Source organism: Gobio gobio (genome assembly GCF_949357685.1).
Source record: "Gobio gobio genome assembly, chromosome: 19".
NCBI classification, from domain to species: Eukaryota; Metazoa; Chordata; class Actinopteri; order Cypriniformes; family Gobionidae; genus Gobio; species Gobio gobio.
Window position 1 is genome coordinate 45,580,780 of NC_137112.1, and position 18,811 is coordinate 45,599,590.

An 18,811-nucleotide genomic window follows, 5' to 3' on the forward strand; every position below is an offset into this window, starting at 1 on the left:
AAAAAAAAATTATGAATTTCAGAAGGATCATGTGACAACTGAAAACTGGAGTAATGCTGCTAAAAAAATCTGCTTTTTCATTCTAGGAATACATTACATTTTAAAATGACTTGCTGAATTCGGAACCGCACTAGCATACTACACTAGCACTAGCATACTATTCTAACTATTTCTGCCATGGAAAGGTAAACGTAGTATGAGTAGTATAAAAGTATGCGGTTCCAAACACAGTAACAGTTTTACTGTATTTCTTGATCAAATAAATATAGCCTTGGTGAGCATAAGACACTTTCAAAAACAGTGCAAATACACTCGTCAGTTGAATTCTCAGCAGGGACTGTATCATGGCACAGAAACGGCATGTCTGGAAAAAGTGTGCCTGAGGTCTTCAGACGGGTGGGAGAATTTTAGCCTTTTCCTCATCAGATCTGAACTTGTCCACTTCCAGTCAAGAGAGAAGAATAAAAAGCCATTTGACGTTGCCCCAGTTTCCAAGATATGATATAATAACACAAATGTTTCAATGCAAAACCACACATGCAATATTACATCATTTAACGAAGGAAGGTCACGAACAGATAATGTTTTGTCACTTGTTTATTATAATTTTTTTGTCATGAGCATGATTTTAGACCTATTTGGATCTTATACCACATTATAAGATTATAATTGCATATAGAAACCTCATTAGAAGTGTAGCTTGCAGGAGCATATAGAGGTAGTTAGTGGTTGAGCAGACCGTTACGAAAATAAAACAAAAGTTAAATAAATTCTAGTATAGCCAGATGCTTTTTAATGCCTAGCATTACATATTTAACCTTCGTTTCTTCGTTTCTTAGTATTGCTCTTAGCACAGCATGTGCAAAGCAAGTTGCAAAGCAAGTTGCGAGAAAATCTTTTTATGCAATGAATCATATTTTTGCCTGATTTGGTGTTTAGAGGTCTACGGTGACAGAGCTCCCAGTAACTCTCACTCCAAACCACCCCTTCCAAAACTTGGTGTCCCGACCACCATGCTCAAAAGAGATGAAGCGTAGGCCGGGGCCGTAGTCTGTGAACGTGTGGCTCATCTATGACAGAGGAGATAAAACAGTGTTTGCATGCACAAAATTGAGTTGAACTGAATGAAAACGGAAGGCTTTATAATAAAGAAACACTTGAATGATGTAGAACCTAAATATATACCATTGTATGTATTGATATGACTAGTGGTTTTGCATATCATTTGTTTTATATTTTCCTATTCATTTCAAACAGGACAGGACTCAGATTCTGCACTCGTACCTTTCTCCAAGAGCAGTCGTCATAGTCCGGGTTAAGGGTCACTTTCTTCGGCTTGAACTCAGCAATGACCTTTTTGTTTTCATCAAGTAGGGACACGGTGATCTTATAAATGCATCCACAGTCTCCTCGGCAACAGTACCTAAACACACTCAAAGGAAATGATTGAATGGACAACGTGACAAAACAAAATTCCTGCCATTATGTCCATAACATCAAAGCTTACCAGTCCTCCACATTGACAGCTGGCTGTGCAATATCTAAATTTCCGGGGTCGTAACCCTCTGCCAGCAAGTCAATCACTTGTGTTTTTAGACACAGCCTGGAACAGCGGACACAAATTGACACACACAGATGAACAACACACACCAAAAACACAAGCAGGGACAGTGTGAGTGAAACACATGGACCCTTTTTTCACCTGGTTCTTGTAAAGCAAAAACACCCTTATGTTTCTCACCCATGTGTATTTAGATACTATTCGTTCTCTCTTACGCATAAGAGGTGCAGAAGAATTTAGAGATTAATTTATTATCATGTCTGCAGTCCCTCGGCATGTCCTCGACCCTCCACTCGTCGCCTCCATTCTTTGTCAACTGCCAGTAATCCAGACCATCTGGTGAAAATACATGCAACAACAGATATTTAGGCAGCTAAAGTATTGATCTGAGCTGGCATGTGATAGCAAATGAGTTGTCCTTTATCTGAAACTACTACAGCATGTTATTTTCTTTTGTGTTATGCATGCAGTATGACGTCCATTAAAGGTGCAGTAAGTGATTTCTGAGAAACACTGTTGAAAGTGGATCGGGCCAATAAGCAGTAGGGGGCGTGTCCACTCATAATAGGGGAGGAGAGATCGTGAGCAAGAGGGAGATTTAAAGAAAGCCTGTAGAAAGAGAGATGGCTGAGAGACATTACAAAAGAGAAATGGTCGGAAGAATGTCACTGGAAAATGAAGGGTTATGATCAGGCAAGAACTTTAGGATCTGCGTTAATATTAGAAAAGCTTTTCCAGAGCTGTTTCTTTCATTGTTTCTGCTCCATACGTGAGTAATAGGGGTGTAACGATTCGTTTTAACAACGATTCGATTCGTATCACGATTTGAGGTTGTCGATACGATTCAAGGACGATATTGGTTCATTTAGAACGATACGATCCGAAACGATTCAGTGACTTGAAATCGATTCAGTAACTTTTTAGCCAAAAATTGTGTGACTGAAATAAATATCTGGATACTGGTCAGTGCAGGTGAAGTTTCCTAGATTCCTGTTGTTTCTTGTAAGGGAATCAGGTATCAATTAATTATGGATATAAACAAACAAGTAAACAACAATTAATGGAAAATGCATTCACATTTTATTTGAATAAAGTGCAACCAACAGTTTAGGTTGAATTAACAGGAAGTTAACCGTTTCTGCTCTCAATTTCAATATTCAATAAATTTTCAATAAAAGCACAGTAAGTGCAACCAACATTTCAACAGTAGGTTAACCTGCTACTTCTGCTTTTGTTTTCCAACATAAAAATATTACAATATTAATATCAAAAATAAAGTGCAACTAACTTCTCTTCAGGTTTAATTAATAGTAGGTTTACCTGCTACTTTTGCTGTTGTTTTTCAACATTAAAATAATACAAATACAATATTATTATCAAATATAAAGTGCAACCAACATTTCTTCAGGTTGAATAAACTGGCTGAACCTGCTACTACTCTCAGTTTAATAAACAAACAATATTTAACAAAAGATAAAATGTAACCAACTACTCTTCAATGACTACAGATTTTTTTTCCCAAAAATATAAACTGATCAACATGATCTGACCGCAGAACACTTCTCTGTGCGTTCACTATGTCGCCAGCAGTACTAAAAACTCGCTCTGCTGGCACACTGGTGCTAGGAATGCACAGGTAACATTTAGCCAGGGTTGAAAGTACAGGTAGCTCTTTCTCCTGGTGGCTTGATAATTTCTCGCTCGTTGGCTTCTCCTCTGCCATCCGCCATGCTACGTTTTGTTCCCTTTCAGTCGGTCACTACGACGTACGTCGGTAACGGATGTACCCGTACGTTTCTGGATGCGTTTGTTTCCTGACCTGACGGCCACGATCCCTCTTGCATAAACATGTTGAGACCGTGTTCGTGGGTGATCCTTGTTCTCTCAGGGGAACGGGATCACGTCGACGCGCTGGTCATCTCACCTTCCGCGTGAGGGTTTGAGTGTTCAGCGCGCCGTGTGCCGTCTGGGTGCCGGATGACAGACGACACTCGGCGCCTCCGCATGTTGAGACTGTGTTTGTGGGTGGTCTATGCTCTCTCATGAGAAAACTCTGCCCTGCCTAGTGCACGAGGGTAGTTCTGAGCCGAGGTTGAGCTGCGCACTGCGCTGGCCCTTGGCTAGACGATGTCCACCCTGGTCCAGAAACACCAGTGACCCGGATTTGGTTCGGAACGGTTCTTCCCCCGGAGGAGGGCCGGGTGGAAAACCATTAGTAATTCTGTTCCGCCACTGGGGTTAAAAACAGCCAGTGGTACCCAAAAAAAAAAAAAAAAAAAAAAAAAATTATATATATATATATATATATATATATATATATATATATATATATATATATATATATATATATATATATATATATATATATATATATATATATATATATATATATATATATATATATATATATATATATATATATATATATATATATATATATATATAAAAAGAGCAGTTCCAATATCTCTGGGTCTCGGGAGTTCGGGAATGGCAGCGTGTGACGCTACAAGCCTCGCCGCTCTCATTCCCCTCCCCACAAGAGGGCGAGAATGGCTATAGAAAACTGTTCAATTTCAATCAGTTTGGGGGTTGCCAGTTGGGGACTAGTTCACCACAGATGTCCGGTTAGAGACATGAAGAAGCAATAGGGGTTCAATTTCTTTGCTCTTTATTTCCAGCACATTGCTGGTTCCATATGTTTGTCTATGTGTGTGGTCTAAAACAAAGCATACAATACATAATCAATATAACATAACAGAAACAATTAATCAACTAGATAAATGTATTGAGAGGTAACAGAAACACTTAAAGCACCATCATGTGAATACATGAACACAAATGAATCATTACTTCAATGGAAAGTATCATTTAAACAAGGGATATCAACCAAACATAATAAACTCAGTTCATCAAACAGTTAACATAGACTTCATAGTAAGTACATAAATCAACTTACTTCATACTATATACGCACACATCAAAGGTGAAGCAAGCACAGAGTCTGTTTGAAACACTCATGCCATGCTGAGCTATTCACTAACATTAATCAATGCCACCTGCTGGAGATGGGCGGAGCAAAGTGTCTGCTGCTCAGACAGTGCGCTCTGACATTGGCTGATTGCCAGAGCAAGTCTCTCAGACACAACTTTCAAAATACAAGTCCCAATGGGCCTTTTTAACAGCCGCCCCCAGATTTCTAAAGACTGAGGAAATCTGCCCATTATAAAAAGGTCAAAGTCCAATTTTAGTCTGGAATCTCAGGTAGCTGTATCACCTTAGCCACAGGTCGCACATAAAACTTGTCCTTAATTCTCACTTCAACAGTCCTGATTCTGTTATCCACCCCAGGGAATACTTGAGAGATCTGCCCAATGGGCCACAGGGCCCTGGTGAATTGAGGGTCCACAATCATAACTGTAGTTCCCACCTTTATATCGGGTGACTCTACCTGCCACTTGCTACGAGTCTGAAGACCAGGCAAATAAAACTTGATAAACCGCTTCCAAAAGTGATCTGCTAGGACTTGGCTATGACGCCACCTACGTCGACTCAATAGTTCACTTTGAGGGTATATCACTTGAGGAAGGGACGAATCAGGCCGCCCCATAAGGAGCGAATTAGGAGTGATAGGATCTGGATCAGAGGCATTAGAGGAGATATACCCTAGGGGTTTAGAATTTAAGATCCCTTCAATCTCAATGAGTGTAGTGAGAAGAGTTTCCTCTGGTATCGGCTGAGTTCCCAGAGTGACCTGTAGAGCTTGTTTCAGGGACCGGATCTCCCTTTCCCAGCACCCACCAAAATGTGGGGCATGAGGTGGGTTGAAGCGGAAGATAATCTGCTGGCTGGCAAGCTGTTCCCGAAGCTCTGGAACTAGTTCAGCAAATGTCTGTTGCAGCTCCCTTTCCCTTCCTTTAAAATTGGTACCCTGATCAGATAAAATTTCCATAGGTCTCCCACGTCGGGCTATAAAACGCCTGAGGGCCATAAGGAAGGAGTCTGTATCAAGTCTAGGCAGGAGGTCAATGTACACTGCACGTGTAGTCATGCACTTGAACAGGATACCCCATCGCTTTTCACTTCTGCGCCCAATCTTTACCAAGTATGGCCCAAAACAGTCAATGCCAGTAGAATAAAAGGCCGGTTTGAATAGACGTAGCCTGGCTGGAGGCAGATCGGCCATTCTGGGTATCTGTGGATTTTTACGAAATTTCTGACATTCTGGACAATCTTTGCGTTGATAACGTCGGATTGCTTCCCTACCCCGAAGGATCCAGTATTTTCTACGCATTTCCGCTAGTACTCTCTCAGGTCCTGGGTGAAGCAGCTTTGCATCATAGTCCTTAATGAGAAGCGAAGTGACAGGATGATGGGGGTCAAGCACAATAGGATGCATAAACTCAGGCTCAATCTCTTCACAACGACGAAGGCGCCCTCCTATCTTAAGGAGTTGATTTGCAGAGTCAAGTTCAGGAGCGAGGCTAAGGAGTCGACTGTGGTTATGCAGTTGTTTTCCCGCTGTCAGCTGTGTCACATCGGAGGGAAAGCTTTCCCATTGAGCTTGCTGAAAGATAGCTATTTCAGCCCGTCGAAAGTCTTCAGCTGAGAGATTGGCCCCATTTTCCTTGAGAGATTCTGCAGTGGCTGTCAGTAACTCTTGAAAGGTCAGAAACTTGCTTGGATCTGGTATGGACAAGCGACGTGCAGTATTCATCAGACCACAGAATGTAGAGTTTCTTAGTTCATCACTGTCAATAAGAGAGGATGTGGGTGTAACCGGCCACTGGTCAGGTGAGAGATGAATGAATGGTGGCCCTGTATTCCATCGACTTTGTGGCCCTAGTTCTGCCAGCCTTTTACCTCTGGTGATATCATCTGCCGGGTTACTATCGGAGTCCACATAGCGCCATTCACAGTGGCTGGTAAGCTCCTGAATCTCAGTAACTCGTGTACCAACGAAAACCTTGAAATGACAGGATTCTGATTTAATCCAAGTTAAAACTGTGGTGGAATCAGTCCAAAGGAAAACTTGTCGAATGGGCAAAGTCAGTTCATTCTGCAGGATCCTGGCCAACTGGGCACCTGTTAGGGCTGCGGATAGTTCTAGACGAGGAATTGACAGACGTTTTTTGGGAGCCACTCTTGATCTGGCCACAATGAATGTGACTTCCACTTCTCCCTGCTGGTCTTCTGTTCGAAGATAAGCGACCGACCCATAAGCTGACTCTGACGCGTCACAGAAGATATGGATATCTCGTTGGCTGGATACATCATCCTTTGGTGCACTGCAATAGCATCTGGATAAAACTATCGTTTGTAGATTACCGAGCTCCTCTGCCCATCTGTTCCAAGCATTCACTAAATCCTCAGGTAACATGGGATCATCCCAATCTCTCTTTTTGTCCCATAGTCGCTGCACTATTACCTTGGCACGTGTGATGTATGGGATGATGTACCCAAGAGGATCATATTGGCTGGCGATCACTTTATAGATGTTACGCATCGTAACTTTATGGCACTCTATAGCACGGAGCTTATATGACAAGGTATCATTTTGACAGTTCCACTGGAGTCCAAGCACTGATTCATGATTTGAAACATTACCCATGGCGATCCATTGCTCAGCACTGTCAGACCTGGATGCCACTGGTAAGTGACTGATGGTGGAAGGTGCATTACTGGCCCATTGCCTAAGTTCGAATCCTCCTTTTGCCAAGACACTCTGCAACTGGTCTACCATGTGCCTTGCTTCATCTACAGAGGGCAGACTTTGCAGGTAATTGTCGACATAAAATGCCTTGTGTACAGCATCATGTACCTTTTCACCAGGCTGACTGTTGTCCAGGACATTCTTTTGCAAAGCAAAGACAGCGCAACATGGACTACTAGTGGTCCCAAAGGGAAGGACTTGCCATTCATAGACTCTGGGCTGCACTTCTCTTTCTTGATCTCTCCATAAGAAACGGAGAAGGGGTCGATCTTCGGGAAGGAGTCTTATCTGGTGGAACATTCCTTTAATGTCGCTGCTGATGGCGATTGAATGTTCTCTGAATCTTAGTAGCACAGCCAGTAACGAGGAAGTCAGAGTAGGTCCTGGAAGTAGCAGTTCATTAAGATTGTTTCCTTGGAACTGGAATGAACAATTGAAAACCACCCTATGTTTCCCGTTATGTTCAACCATATGGTGTGGGATATACCAACTCACTGGAGTGTCTTCTGCTCCTGACTGTAGTTCAGCAATGTAACCCGCCTGCTCCAGTCGTTTAATTTCAGCCTGGTAGATAGCTGCTTGATCAACAGACTTACTGAGGCGACGCTCTAGGCTTCTAAGATGAGGCATTACTGCTGCTTTAGGTGCATGAAGAGGGGGCATATTTTTAACTCTGAGCAGTGGGGTAGCATATCGCTGAATCCCATCGACTTCAACTCTGATCGTTTTTTGTTCCAGCAATTTTAGTGACTGCTGGTCTTGTACTGATCGAGTACTCGTCTTCGCATCCCTCCATGGAAGGACATCCATTTGCCAGAGTCTTTCGACTTGTTCATGCAAAGTAGCAGAAGGTGACAAACTTGTGAACAGACATTGCTGCTCTGTGAAGCGATGTTGCAAAGCTTGAACTGGTCCTTGTAAAGTCCATCCAAGGAGAGTTCTAATTGCAGCAGGACCACCTGGTGGTCCCAAGCGAACCGGTTCAACTGGGGTAATTAAATGAGGGCAGTCTGATCCAATGAGCAAAACTGGATGAGCTGCTTCAATGTTTTGGAGGGGAAGTCCTTTAAGGTGACGGTACCTTTCCCGTAGAGCCTTAACAGGATGACAATGTACTCCAAGCCCCAGCTCTGATGCAGTGAAAGCTCCACTGATTGGATATACCTTGTTTGGTTGACAGGCTGGTGAAAGGTTGAAGGAAACAGCCGCCCCATGCAGGACCTTTAACTCTTGCCTGACTGTGCGCAGGGGCAGGTCCTCTGGCTTCCCTTTCAATTTCAGCTGGTTAGCTGCAGCGTGCAACAAGATGCTCCTTTCTGAGCCATCATCAAGAATGGCATAAGCATTTATGGATCGATCTCCATTTCTCAGAATGACTTTACACATTTTCAACAGTACCTTCTGGCTTCCTAGGGGCTTGTCAATGAATAATACCTCGTTGGCGGCCTCCCCCATGATAGGGTTTGCAGATGAATCCTCTCCTTCCACTACTTTGTCCTTGTTCCTTACATTAACCTCATGAAGAACAAGCAAGTGGCGGCCATTACATGATTTGCAGCGCATCTTGAGGTTACACTCTGATGATCTATGGCCCCGTCCACAGCGCCAGCATCTGTTGTGCCCCTTTATCCAATTTTGCCTCTGAGATTTGGAGAGTTGAGAGAAATTGGCGCAGTTATTCAAAGAGTGTTTGTTGTTATCACAGTAAGGACAGTAAGGATTTGCCATTGTGGTCTTAACTGTGACAGGTGATGGAGGTGCAGAAGGGTATTTCTCAGTGCTGAGTAGGACTTCGGTCCCTTTGTGGAATGGGTTTACCTTCCTTGGTGGGTCCCAAGATGATCTGGTTGAGTACCCTCTACCGGAGCGGCTTGTATATCTTGTGGAATCTTCTTGCACTTGGATTTCATATTCTAACCAGTCTGAGAAGTCAAGGAGGTTAGGAATCTTCACATTCAAGGGATAGATGAATCTTCTGAAACTGCTTCGCAGATCATGTGGCAATTTACTCAGTAGTCTGGACACATGAGATCCACATCTTAATTCCACTTTGCCAGGTTTACCTAATTGTCGCAACATTCCCACCAAGGATCTCACCCTCAGAGCAAACATCCGGAAAGTTTTGATGTCTCCAGTGTTGATGCTCGGTCCCTCCATCAATTCCACTATGCGCTGTAACGCCAATTGATGTGGCTGGCCATACTGCTTATTGAGGGCATCCATGGTGTGGGTATAAGGATGACGTGAACTGCTGTATGATTCAGCAATTAGCTGTGCTTCCTCAAGCTTCAGATGTTCTAGCAGAATATGGAATTTGAAGCGCTCTGTGGTATCAGCTGGCAGAATGTTTTCCAAAGCAATCTTAAGCCTTGCAAACTCTCTGGGGTTTGGGTGAATCAGGTCGGGAATCGTAGGAGTAGGTCCACGATATACTCTTTCTTGGTCAACCAATGAACTTGGAGAGTGGTGGTGCCTTCTCCTACTCTTAGATGATAGCTTATGCTGTTTTCTGGAGGAAGATTGTTGAGGCGGAGATCGGACATGACTTCTCGGAACCATGTTGGCTTCATGTCCCCCATCCTGCCTCCTACTAATCGTTCTTCCAGTTGGTGGACCGGGGTTAACCTTTTGTTGCCTGGTTGAGCTCAGGTGCAGGTTTCTCATGCCATCATCGACAGAAGAGAAAATACTTTCTTGACTGCTTGAATCCTCAGAGCTTCCCCAACTTTCCACTGAGCTACTACATTGTGATGTATCATGAGAGGCTTGTGCATCGCTTGGATTCGACCCCGGGCCCGTTACTTTTGGCCTCCGTGGGGCTGGTACTGGTTTAGGGCGGTCTAGGGTCTTTGATGGACCGGGTACAGGAAGTGAAGTTAATCTTTGAGGGAGTTGTGGCTGCTGAGTTTGCCAACTTAACAACTGTTTTACCTCTGCTTGTAGTTGAGACATCTGTGACGTGAACTTACTGTTGACCTGCTTGAAATCATCTCTTTCCTCCTTCAGCTGCTGAACTGTGGTAATCAGGTCACTATGGAGTTTCCTTAAATCAGCATTTTCCTCACGTAGTGCTTCCACATGCTGGTCCCACCGATCTGTAGTAAACCATCCTTGTGGACTGTGATAATCACCATGATATGCTGCTGCCTGTGGGGTCTCCATGCTGGCATCCTCTTCGGCTGATGGAGCACAAGGTGAATTTCGGGAATAGCTGGGTGGTGTTAAGGGTTTAGGTAGGTTATAACCAGTCAAGTCATAATCCTGCAAGTGTGCTGGAAGAGATGATTGTCTCCTGGGCCGCTCAAGGACTTCAGCTGATGGTTGCTTCTCCATAACTGTGGAAAACTCTGGCTCCGGCTCGAAGGACCATATAGTAAACTGTTCAATTTCAATCAGTTTGGGGGTTGCCAGTTGGGGACTAGTTCACCACAGATGTCCGGTTAGAGACATGAAGAAGCAATAGGGGTTCAATTTCTTTGCTCTTTATTTCCAGCACATTGCTGGTTCCATATGTTTGTCTATGTGTGTGGTCTAAAACAAAGCATACAATACATAATCAATATAACATAACAGAAACAATTAATCAACTAGATAAATGTATTGAGAGGTAACAGAAACACTTAAAGCACCATCATGTGAATACATGAACACAAATGAATCATTACTTCAATGGAAAGTATCATTTAAACAAGGGATATCAACCAAACATAATAAACTCAGTTCATCAAACAGTTAACATAGACTTCATAGTAAGTACATAAATCAACTTACTTCATACTATATACGCACACATCAAAGGTGAAGCAAGCACAGAGTCTGTTTGAAACACTCATGCCATGCTGAGCTATTCACTAACATTAATCAATGCCACCTGCTGGAGATGGGCGGAGCAAAGTGTCTGCTGCTCAGACAGTGCGCTCTGACATTGGCTGATTGCCAGAGCAAGTCTCTCAGACACAACTTTCAAAATACAAGTCCCAATGGGCCTTTTTAACAATGGCAGTGTGTGACGCTACACGCCTCGCCACTCTCATTCCCCTCTTCTCAGCGGTGCGTGGACGACAGTGCGTGACGCTATGCCTCGCCACTCTTGTTCCCCGCTGAGGAAGGAGGTGAGGCAGACCGTGTGCAACACCACAAAGCTTTGCCATGCTCAGCCCCTCCTTCATTTGGAGAGCGCGCTTGGCGGTGTACAACGCTCCCATGCCTTGTCAGCCTCTGGTGCCTCTCCAAATCGCCAGCAGGGGGTGCCAGCTGTGGGAACGCACTCAAGCGGCCTTCCCACACTCGCACACCCCCTCAGCGGATGCAGGTCGTGTGTCAGACCCAGACCCCTACACGGACCACTCCCATGTCGTCCTGCGGTCCTTGCGTTCCGCCTCGCTGCCCTGCTGCGGGTACGTCTGTGGTACCGATGACCCCGCTTGTTCAGTCTGGGGGCCTGGCTAGTGCTCCCCAGCCCGTCTCGCTGGGTCATCCGTACCATCAGACTCGGCTTGCGATTCAGTTCGCCCGGCGTCCGCCCAAGTTCGGGGGCGTTCACTTCACGTCTGTTGCGTAGGTGGATGCCCCCGTGCTTCAGGCGGAGATCGCTGTCCTACTGGCGAAGGACGCGATAGAGCCGGTCCCTCCAGCCGATATGAAGTCCGGGTTTTTCTGCCCGTACTTCATTGTACCCAAGAAAGAAAGAAATCTTGGATCTGCGGTACCTGAACTGCTCCCTCCACAGGATGCCGTTCCGTACGTTAACGCAGAAACGCATCTTCAGGTGCGTCCCTCCGCGAGATTGGTTTGCAGCGATCGACCTGAAGGACGCGTACTTTCATGTCTCGATTCTCCCTCGACACCGTTTCTACGCTTTGCATTCGACAGACGAGCATATCAGTACAAAGTCCTGCCCTTCGGGCTGTCCCTGTCGCCCCGTGTCTTCACGAAAGTCGCGGAGGTGGCCATTGCTCCCATGAGAGAGCGTGATGTTTGCTTTCTCAACTATCTCGACGACTGGCTGATTCTTACCCAGTCGCGGGAGCAGTTGTGCGAACACAGGGACATGGTGCTCCGGCACCTCAGCCAGTTGGGTCTTTGGGTCAACTGGGAGAAGAGCAAACTCTGTCCCGTACAGAGGATCTCTTTTCTCGGGATGGAGATCGACTCGGTCGCCATGACAGTGCGCCTCACCGAGGAGCGCGTCCAGTCGGTGTTGAGCTGCTTGAATACGTTCAAACGCAGTACCACTGAAACAATTTCAGAGGCTCCTGGGGCATATGGCAGCAGCAGCCGCAGTAACGCCGCTAAGGCTGCTCCATATGAGACCGCTTCAACACTGGCTACACGACCGAGTCCCGAGGTGGGCGTGGCACAGCGGATTCCTCCGTGTCCAAGTGATGCCGCCAAACCTTCAGCCCGTGGTCGGACCCTTCATTTCTACGGGCAGGAGTGCCTCTAGAACAAGTGTCCAGGCATTCTGTTGTCTCCTCATCCGGATGCCTCATCCACGGGCTGGGGTGCCACGTTCAACGGGCTTGCAGTTTCGGGTCTGTGGGCTACTCTCCACATGGTACTCCCTCCGGGCATGATGTGGCTTCCGCAGCGTCCCTCCGGGCACGCTTTCCCAGCGTTATCCAATAAGTCTGCTGAATGGGTCTTGCGGAACAGCAGTGTGACTCTCCCTGCGTGAATCTCCCCGCCCGCATCAGAACGGGGTCTGAGGGGCTCTTGCTGGGCGCTGGAAGTGGTAGTAACTGTGGCGTTTTCCATAGGGATCCCAATTCGTCGGTATTACCGACGTACGTCGTAGTGACCGACTGAAAGGGAACGTCTCGGTTACGTATGGTAACCCTCGTTCCCTGAAGGAGGGAACGGAGACGTACGTCCCGTCGCCACAGTTCCTTCCATCACTGCAGGGCCGAGCCACTAGTTCGGCTCCTTAGTGAAAAACGTCAGTGCGATGCTCTCACTTCCTATTTATACCCGCGGCGCGGGGCGGAGCGCGAGATGCAAATCTCGCACGCCAATGGCCCATTGGCCTGTTCTCTAAATCTCGAAGCTGATAGGGGCTCTCTAAAGTGATCCCAATTTGTCGGAATTACCGACGTACGTCTCCGTTCCCTCCTTCAGGGAACGAGGGTTACCATACGTAACCGAGATGTTTTCTTAGCGCTGCTGCGTGGCGATGATGTCACAGATAGGCAGACTGAATTGAGTAACGTTTAACGCCTTTATCATTAAAAGTGCTAAGAAAAAACATCAATATAAAGTTTGACGTGCTTAAATCCAATGCGTTATTTCCTATTATTGATACAATTGATTGATTACCTTTTAAAACGATGTTAGATCGATATATGTCGTCCGGAAGGCCAACTTGCCGAGCACAGATCGATGTAGTTAGATCATAGGAATATAAATCGATACATCGATGTAGTAGATGAATTGTTACACCCCTAGTGAGTAACATTGGTTTTTCCATGTTTCACAGAACCAAGATGTACTGTTGTAGTAATGTTATAGTAACATGACCGTTTTGAGTCATTGTTTGTCTGGAGCTGGGGGGGTATTCCTAGCCTGATGTCGTCATACTCCATACTTCAGACTGACAAAATAATAAAAATGACATTCTTCTTTTAAATAATAATAATAATAAAATAAATAATAATAATAACGACATTCTTCTTCTAAATAACAATAAGCGTCATTAATAATAAAAATCATAATAATAATAACAAGAAGAGTCTTACAAATTGCATGCAATTATTAATGTGAATGAATGGTACTCCACATCACATCATCATCACTATTGTACACCCCAATACATGTGACGTGATATGAAATTAAATGCTAATTATTTCAAAACATGTGCTGTAAAATAATGCAGGTAATTTCTCTTCCAAACTATTTAAACTGGATTTCCACCGTACACCAATTGTCAATGATGGCTGACTCTGGCTCCTCTTGCAGAGACGCGCCTCTTTGTGGCGATCTTTATATCTGACCACTTTTTTTTCACCTACAATAAACAAGAAAACTCATACTTAACTTGATCACTATTGGTCTATATTAAGCAATAAAACATTATTACCTCTGCTGGAGTGCGCTTCTCAACCCCCACACTATTAACAGTACTCGTAATTTGGGTCCAAATTTTTTTTTTTGTGGGCGCCTTTAATCCCACTCTTTAAACTTCCAAATAAAACAATTTTGTTTTTTTCCACTTCGATGAAAATGCCTCTGCACTCAATTGGATAGACCTACAACCAATCAAGTGATGTATGTTGGGCGACGCATAGTTGTCAACAGAACTGCATGCACGCTGGAAGAAGTAGAAGAAGAAGATAAGTGTAAACGATCTTTGCTGGTGTTGTAAGAACTTAAGGATACACAGAGTACTTACCAACACCATCATCATTTCTGAGAGAAATAGTAAAGGTGAACGCATATTCTAACAAGTTCTCCGTTTAGTAAACTAACTCAACCCAAGCGTTCTTTGGTGACGTGATGATTACGTTACTGTTGATCATCTGTCCATCATCGTATAAAGCCCGCCCTGACCTGAACAGCTCTGGTTCCAGAATAGTTGCTCCACAACGGATCAAGTCCAGACTGAACTTCTCGACCTCAAATGTTGTGGGCGGGGCTAAATTCGGCTGGCATCCAGGCTAGGGTATTCCAGAAATCAAGGTTAACTTACCTTACATATACCCTTAACTCTCAATTGATTAACCCAAACCTTGCTAACTCATGTTATGCAGGTTCCAAAACTGCAGTCTGAAGTAAGTTAAGTCAACCCAGAGTGTGGAACTCAGAGTTAACGGTGACCACACAAAGACATTCTCAACCAAGCGTCGAATCCGGGACACCATCCATCCTAGCTAGTATGTGAGATTAAAATAAGTGTGTCCCAAAGCATAGTATTTTGAAAAGAGTATGTCAAAAGTCCCTGGATGGTCTATTATTTCCAGTAGATTTTGTAAAGGGGTGATAATTTGAGAAATCAACTTTCCTTTGAGCCTTTGATATATAAAAGTTCATCGTGATATAAGAATATCCTGTGTTTCGGAGCCGAAAACGTCCTTGTTAGTCAAAGAAATGCTTTTATAAACACCAGGCCCAGAAAATGAGAGATCTCAGAATATGTCGACCATTGACTTAATAGGACGCAGAAGCACCGCCTCAAGCCTGCCCACCGATTCGTGGAGCTAAACGATGCCGTTCCAGCTCACGTGCGTAAGACATTGCGCGTTTGTTCGCTTCATTTCACCGCGGATTCGTTTGTAAATCAGACACAGGTCGAGACTGGATTTGCAGACATATTGAGATTAAAACACAATGCTGTGCCTTCTATATTGAATCCGACAGGAACGGCGCAACACACTTATGTGAGTAAAACATGTTTTTATATGTTTTAGTATTGAATTGTTACAGATCGGTTGATATCTATTGATTAGATACCTTAGCACGCGGTCACAGGCTGGAGAAGGTGTTATTGGTTCATTCGTGATCAGACTCGGACTTGTAACGCAAGTGCTCGCAAAGCCCAAAGTCCCGGGGCTGTGTGTTTTTCAGACGGGCTGTCACCGGCCTGCCTATGGGCTGTAGTGAAATAACATTCCTTTCTTGCGCGCGTATGTGTGTGTGTACGGTTCGCGGTTAAATTCACTGATGATCGGTCGAGCCAAGTAATACAGAAATAACATTCCAATCAATCGCGGGTGGATGAGAGATTAATCATTGTGTTTGTTTGATAAAGATATTTTTCAAGCCCTGTGAACGTTTCTCACACGCTTTCAAAACAATTCCTCACATGTACTGACAGGGGAGCTGAAGCTCATTAAATATGCAAATCTCATCCAATCCTAGCCGTGGGGCGTTTACTTCCAAGTCTTCAGTGCGGCACGGCCATCAAAACTGACCGTTTTTGAGAGAGCCTCAAAACCAAGGCAGAAAATAGCCTAAAACGTATTCATTATGATGTTTCTGAATGTAAAAACCACGTGAACGTCATAGGTTGACCTCAGACAACAGTATAAATTTTTTTTAAAAGCCAGTTCATGACCCCTTTAAGTGTGGATCCATGCACACTATAACGGATAATATTGCCCACAACCCACTGCGCTGTGGAGGATTCAGTTCAGAACTACAAACATAAGTAAAAAGTGTTCAAAAAAACGACAAAACGTGGCGGCTATGCGCAACTCCACGGTGAGATAAAGGTCCAAATAAATCTAATTAGTAAACTAAATTAACCATATAAACTGAATTACTGATCTGCCCACATTGTCATTGTATGATAATTGAAATGAGCTGATGACATCACCGTTTTCTGTACGGCTGTACGGCCGAATCAAATTCTGTTGCATTATTTTCCTGTTTAATGCCATGAAGATGCTTTGAAACAATCTGCATTGCAAAAAGTGCTTTATAAATAAAGTTGACTTGACTTGACAAATATATAGAAAATGTCCAATTTTCATTCAAAATCCTTTAGCTATGGCTACATACCCTGAAAGATACTTCCATTTTAGAATTGTCAATGATGGCTGTTGAGGTTTTTTAGTTGAGGTTATTTTAGTTGAGGTTATCTTCTTACTCTGAGAAAACTTTCCCAGGTAAATGTCGCATGACCTGCTTTTCTGGGATACCCCGCAGGTGTGCTGATGGGGACTAATAACCAACTCTTGCTCGTGTATACTCTACTGTACGGCCATTTTTTTGTTCTTCCTTGTTATTGGTTTGCCATCTTCGTTTTATTTTTTGCTAAGCATTATTTGCTTCCTTTCAGTTATGATAGAGATATCCACTCTTGCATTGTGTGTTTGTGCATTTTGGGAGAAGAACAATGAAGGGGGGGAGGGGGGGTTCAAATATCAACAGTGCTTCTCAGAAATCATGGGATGTTTATATTTAAAAAAATATATTTGTCACACTACAGGGCTGTTGTGTACTGCTAAAGGTGATTAAAATGGTGGCTAGTTGTTTTTTCCTTATGCATTATTACCTAAAATCAACCTAAAAGTTTGAGGTTATCAATGTTGAAAACAGTGCTGCTTAATATTTATTTTGAAACTGTTATACATTATTTCAGGATTCTTTGATGAATAGAAAGTTCAAATGTTCAAGTTCAAATCTTTTGAGACATTACAAAATGTCTTAACTGTCTCATTTGATAATGAATAAAAGTATTAATTTCCTAAAATACATACATACATATATATAACTTACCTTTTCCATCAGGATTTTTTAGGAGGTTTCCAGACATTTTGTTGAATCTGCTTTTCCTGCAAGAAAAAGGGCAGATAAAACAGTGTAAAGAGTGACACGTTCTACAGATTGTTCGTTGCTGCGACTTTTGTATTTTTTATCTTTTAAACATCAGCAATCCTTTTTGTCATTCATACGCCCTGGGTCGATTACATTTCCTGGATCCTGCAGTAGCGCTCGAGCTTTGGACTTCAGACATTCATTGCCAGGAAACCATTGTGAAAGAATGCATAAATTACAGCCCACTATTAATGCACTGCTAAAGCCTATAACTTCAACCAGAACCGTTCATTATAAAGCAGCAGTGTTTCTTTTCCTCTGAATGAGAGGCATTTGCTCAGTGAAAAGAGTACATGAGCTCTAGCTTAGCTCTTTGCTGTAAACTTCAGCATAAGGAAGGAGTCTCTGCACATTGATAAAGTAAACGTATAAAAAAGCAATGAGTCATATCAATTCTCCAGTACTTACGGTGAGAGTGTGTACAGTCAGCCGAGCCCAGTGCTGTGTGTGTGTGTGTGTTTGGTGGTTTGGAGCTTCCCCTAATCTAATGCCTCTGCAGAGCTTCTCTGGTTGGTAGAATCAGGCACATGGGCCGTCCTGCATCAGAAGCAGTATTCACCCCCGACACTTCTGCACAGCTGCACAGTGCACATTAGCACAAATGACACTCAATCTACAGAGGAAAAAGCCTTGCCAAAGCCTCTTTTTTGTTTCTGTATAGGCACATACATGTCAACATTTGGGTATCAAAATTCATGAGCTGAACTCAAAGATCTAAGACTTTTTCTATGTAGACAAAAGGCCTATTTCTCTCAAATATTGTTCACAAATCTGTCTAAATCTGTGAGCACTTCTCCTTTGCCGAGATAATCCATCCTCCTCACAGGTGTGGCATATCAAGATGCTGATTAGATTACTGCACAGGTGTGCCTTAGGCTGGCCACTAAAATATGCAGTTTTACTGTATTGGGGGATCCGAAAACCAGTCAGTATCTGGTGGACCACCATTTGCCTCACGCAGTGCAACACATCTCCTTCTCATTGAGTTGATCAGGTTGTTGATTGTGGCCTGTTGAATGTTGCTCCACTCCTCTTCAATGGCTGTGCGAAGCTGCTGGATATGGGCAGGAACTGGAACATGCTGTCGTTTACGCCGATCCAGAGCATCACAAACATGCTCAATGGGTGATAGAGCTGGCCATGCAAGAACTGGGATGTTTTCAGCTTCCAGGAAGTGTGTACAGATGCTTGCAACAGGGGGCTGTGCATTATCACGCTGCAACATG

At 43.8% G+C, this 18,811-nt stretch overlaps 1 protein-coding gene across 1 annotated transcript; it reads right to left on the reverse strand.

Moving 5' to 3' along the window:
* Positions 1-588: 588 nt before the first annotated feature.
* On the reverse strand, positions 589-18,058 carry LOC307143039 (F-box only protein 2-like). Its single transcript, XM_079844300.1, has 6 exons — positions 17,994-18,058; positions 17,487-17,542; positions 1,777-1,897; positions 1,508-1,603; positions 1,285-1,423; positions 589-1,070 (listed from the first exon to the last, which is right to left on the reverse strand). The coding sequence occupies exons 2-6, from the start codon at positions 17,521-17,523 to the stop codon at positions 936-938; spliced, it is 528 nt and encodes a 175-aa protein (XP_079700426.1). The 5' UTR covers positions 17,524-17,542; positions 17,994-18,058; the 3' UTR covers positions 589-935.
* Between the last annotated feature and the right edge of the window lie 753 nt (positions 18,059-18,811).

Bases quoted from the DNA above. Each gene is read 5' to 3' on its own strand.
- LOC307143039 (XM_079844300.1), bottom strand. From the start codon at position 17,523: ATGTCTGGAAACCTCCTAAAAAATCCTGATGGAAAAG. The intron at 1,604-1,776 runs GTAAGAGAGAAC...CCGCTGTTCCAG, and splicing joins TTCTTCTGCACCTCTTATGC to GCTGTGTCTAAAAACACAAG. The intron at 1,424-1,507 runs GTAAGCTTTGAT...GAGTGTGTTTAG, and splicing joins GCTGTCAATGTGGAGGACTG to GTACTGTTGCCGAGGAGACT.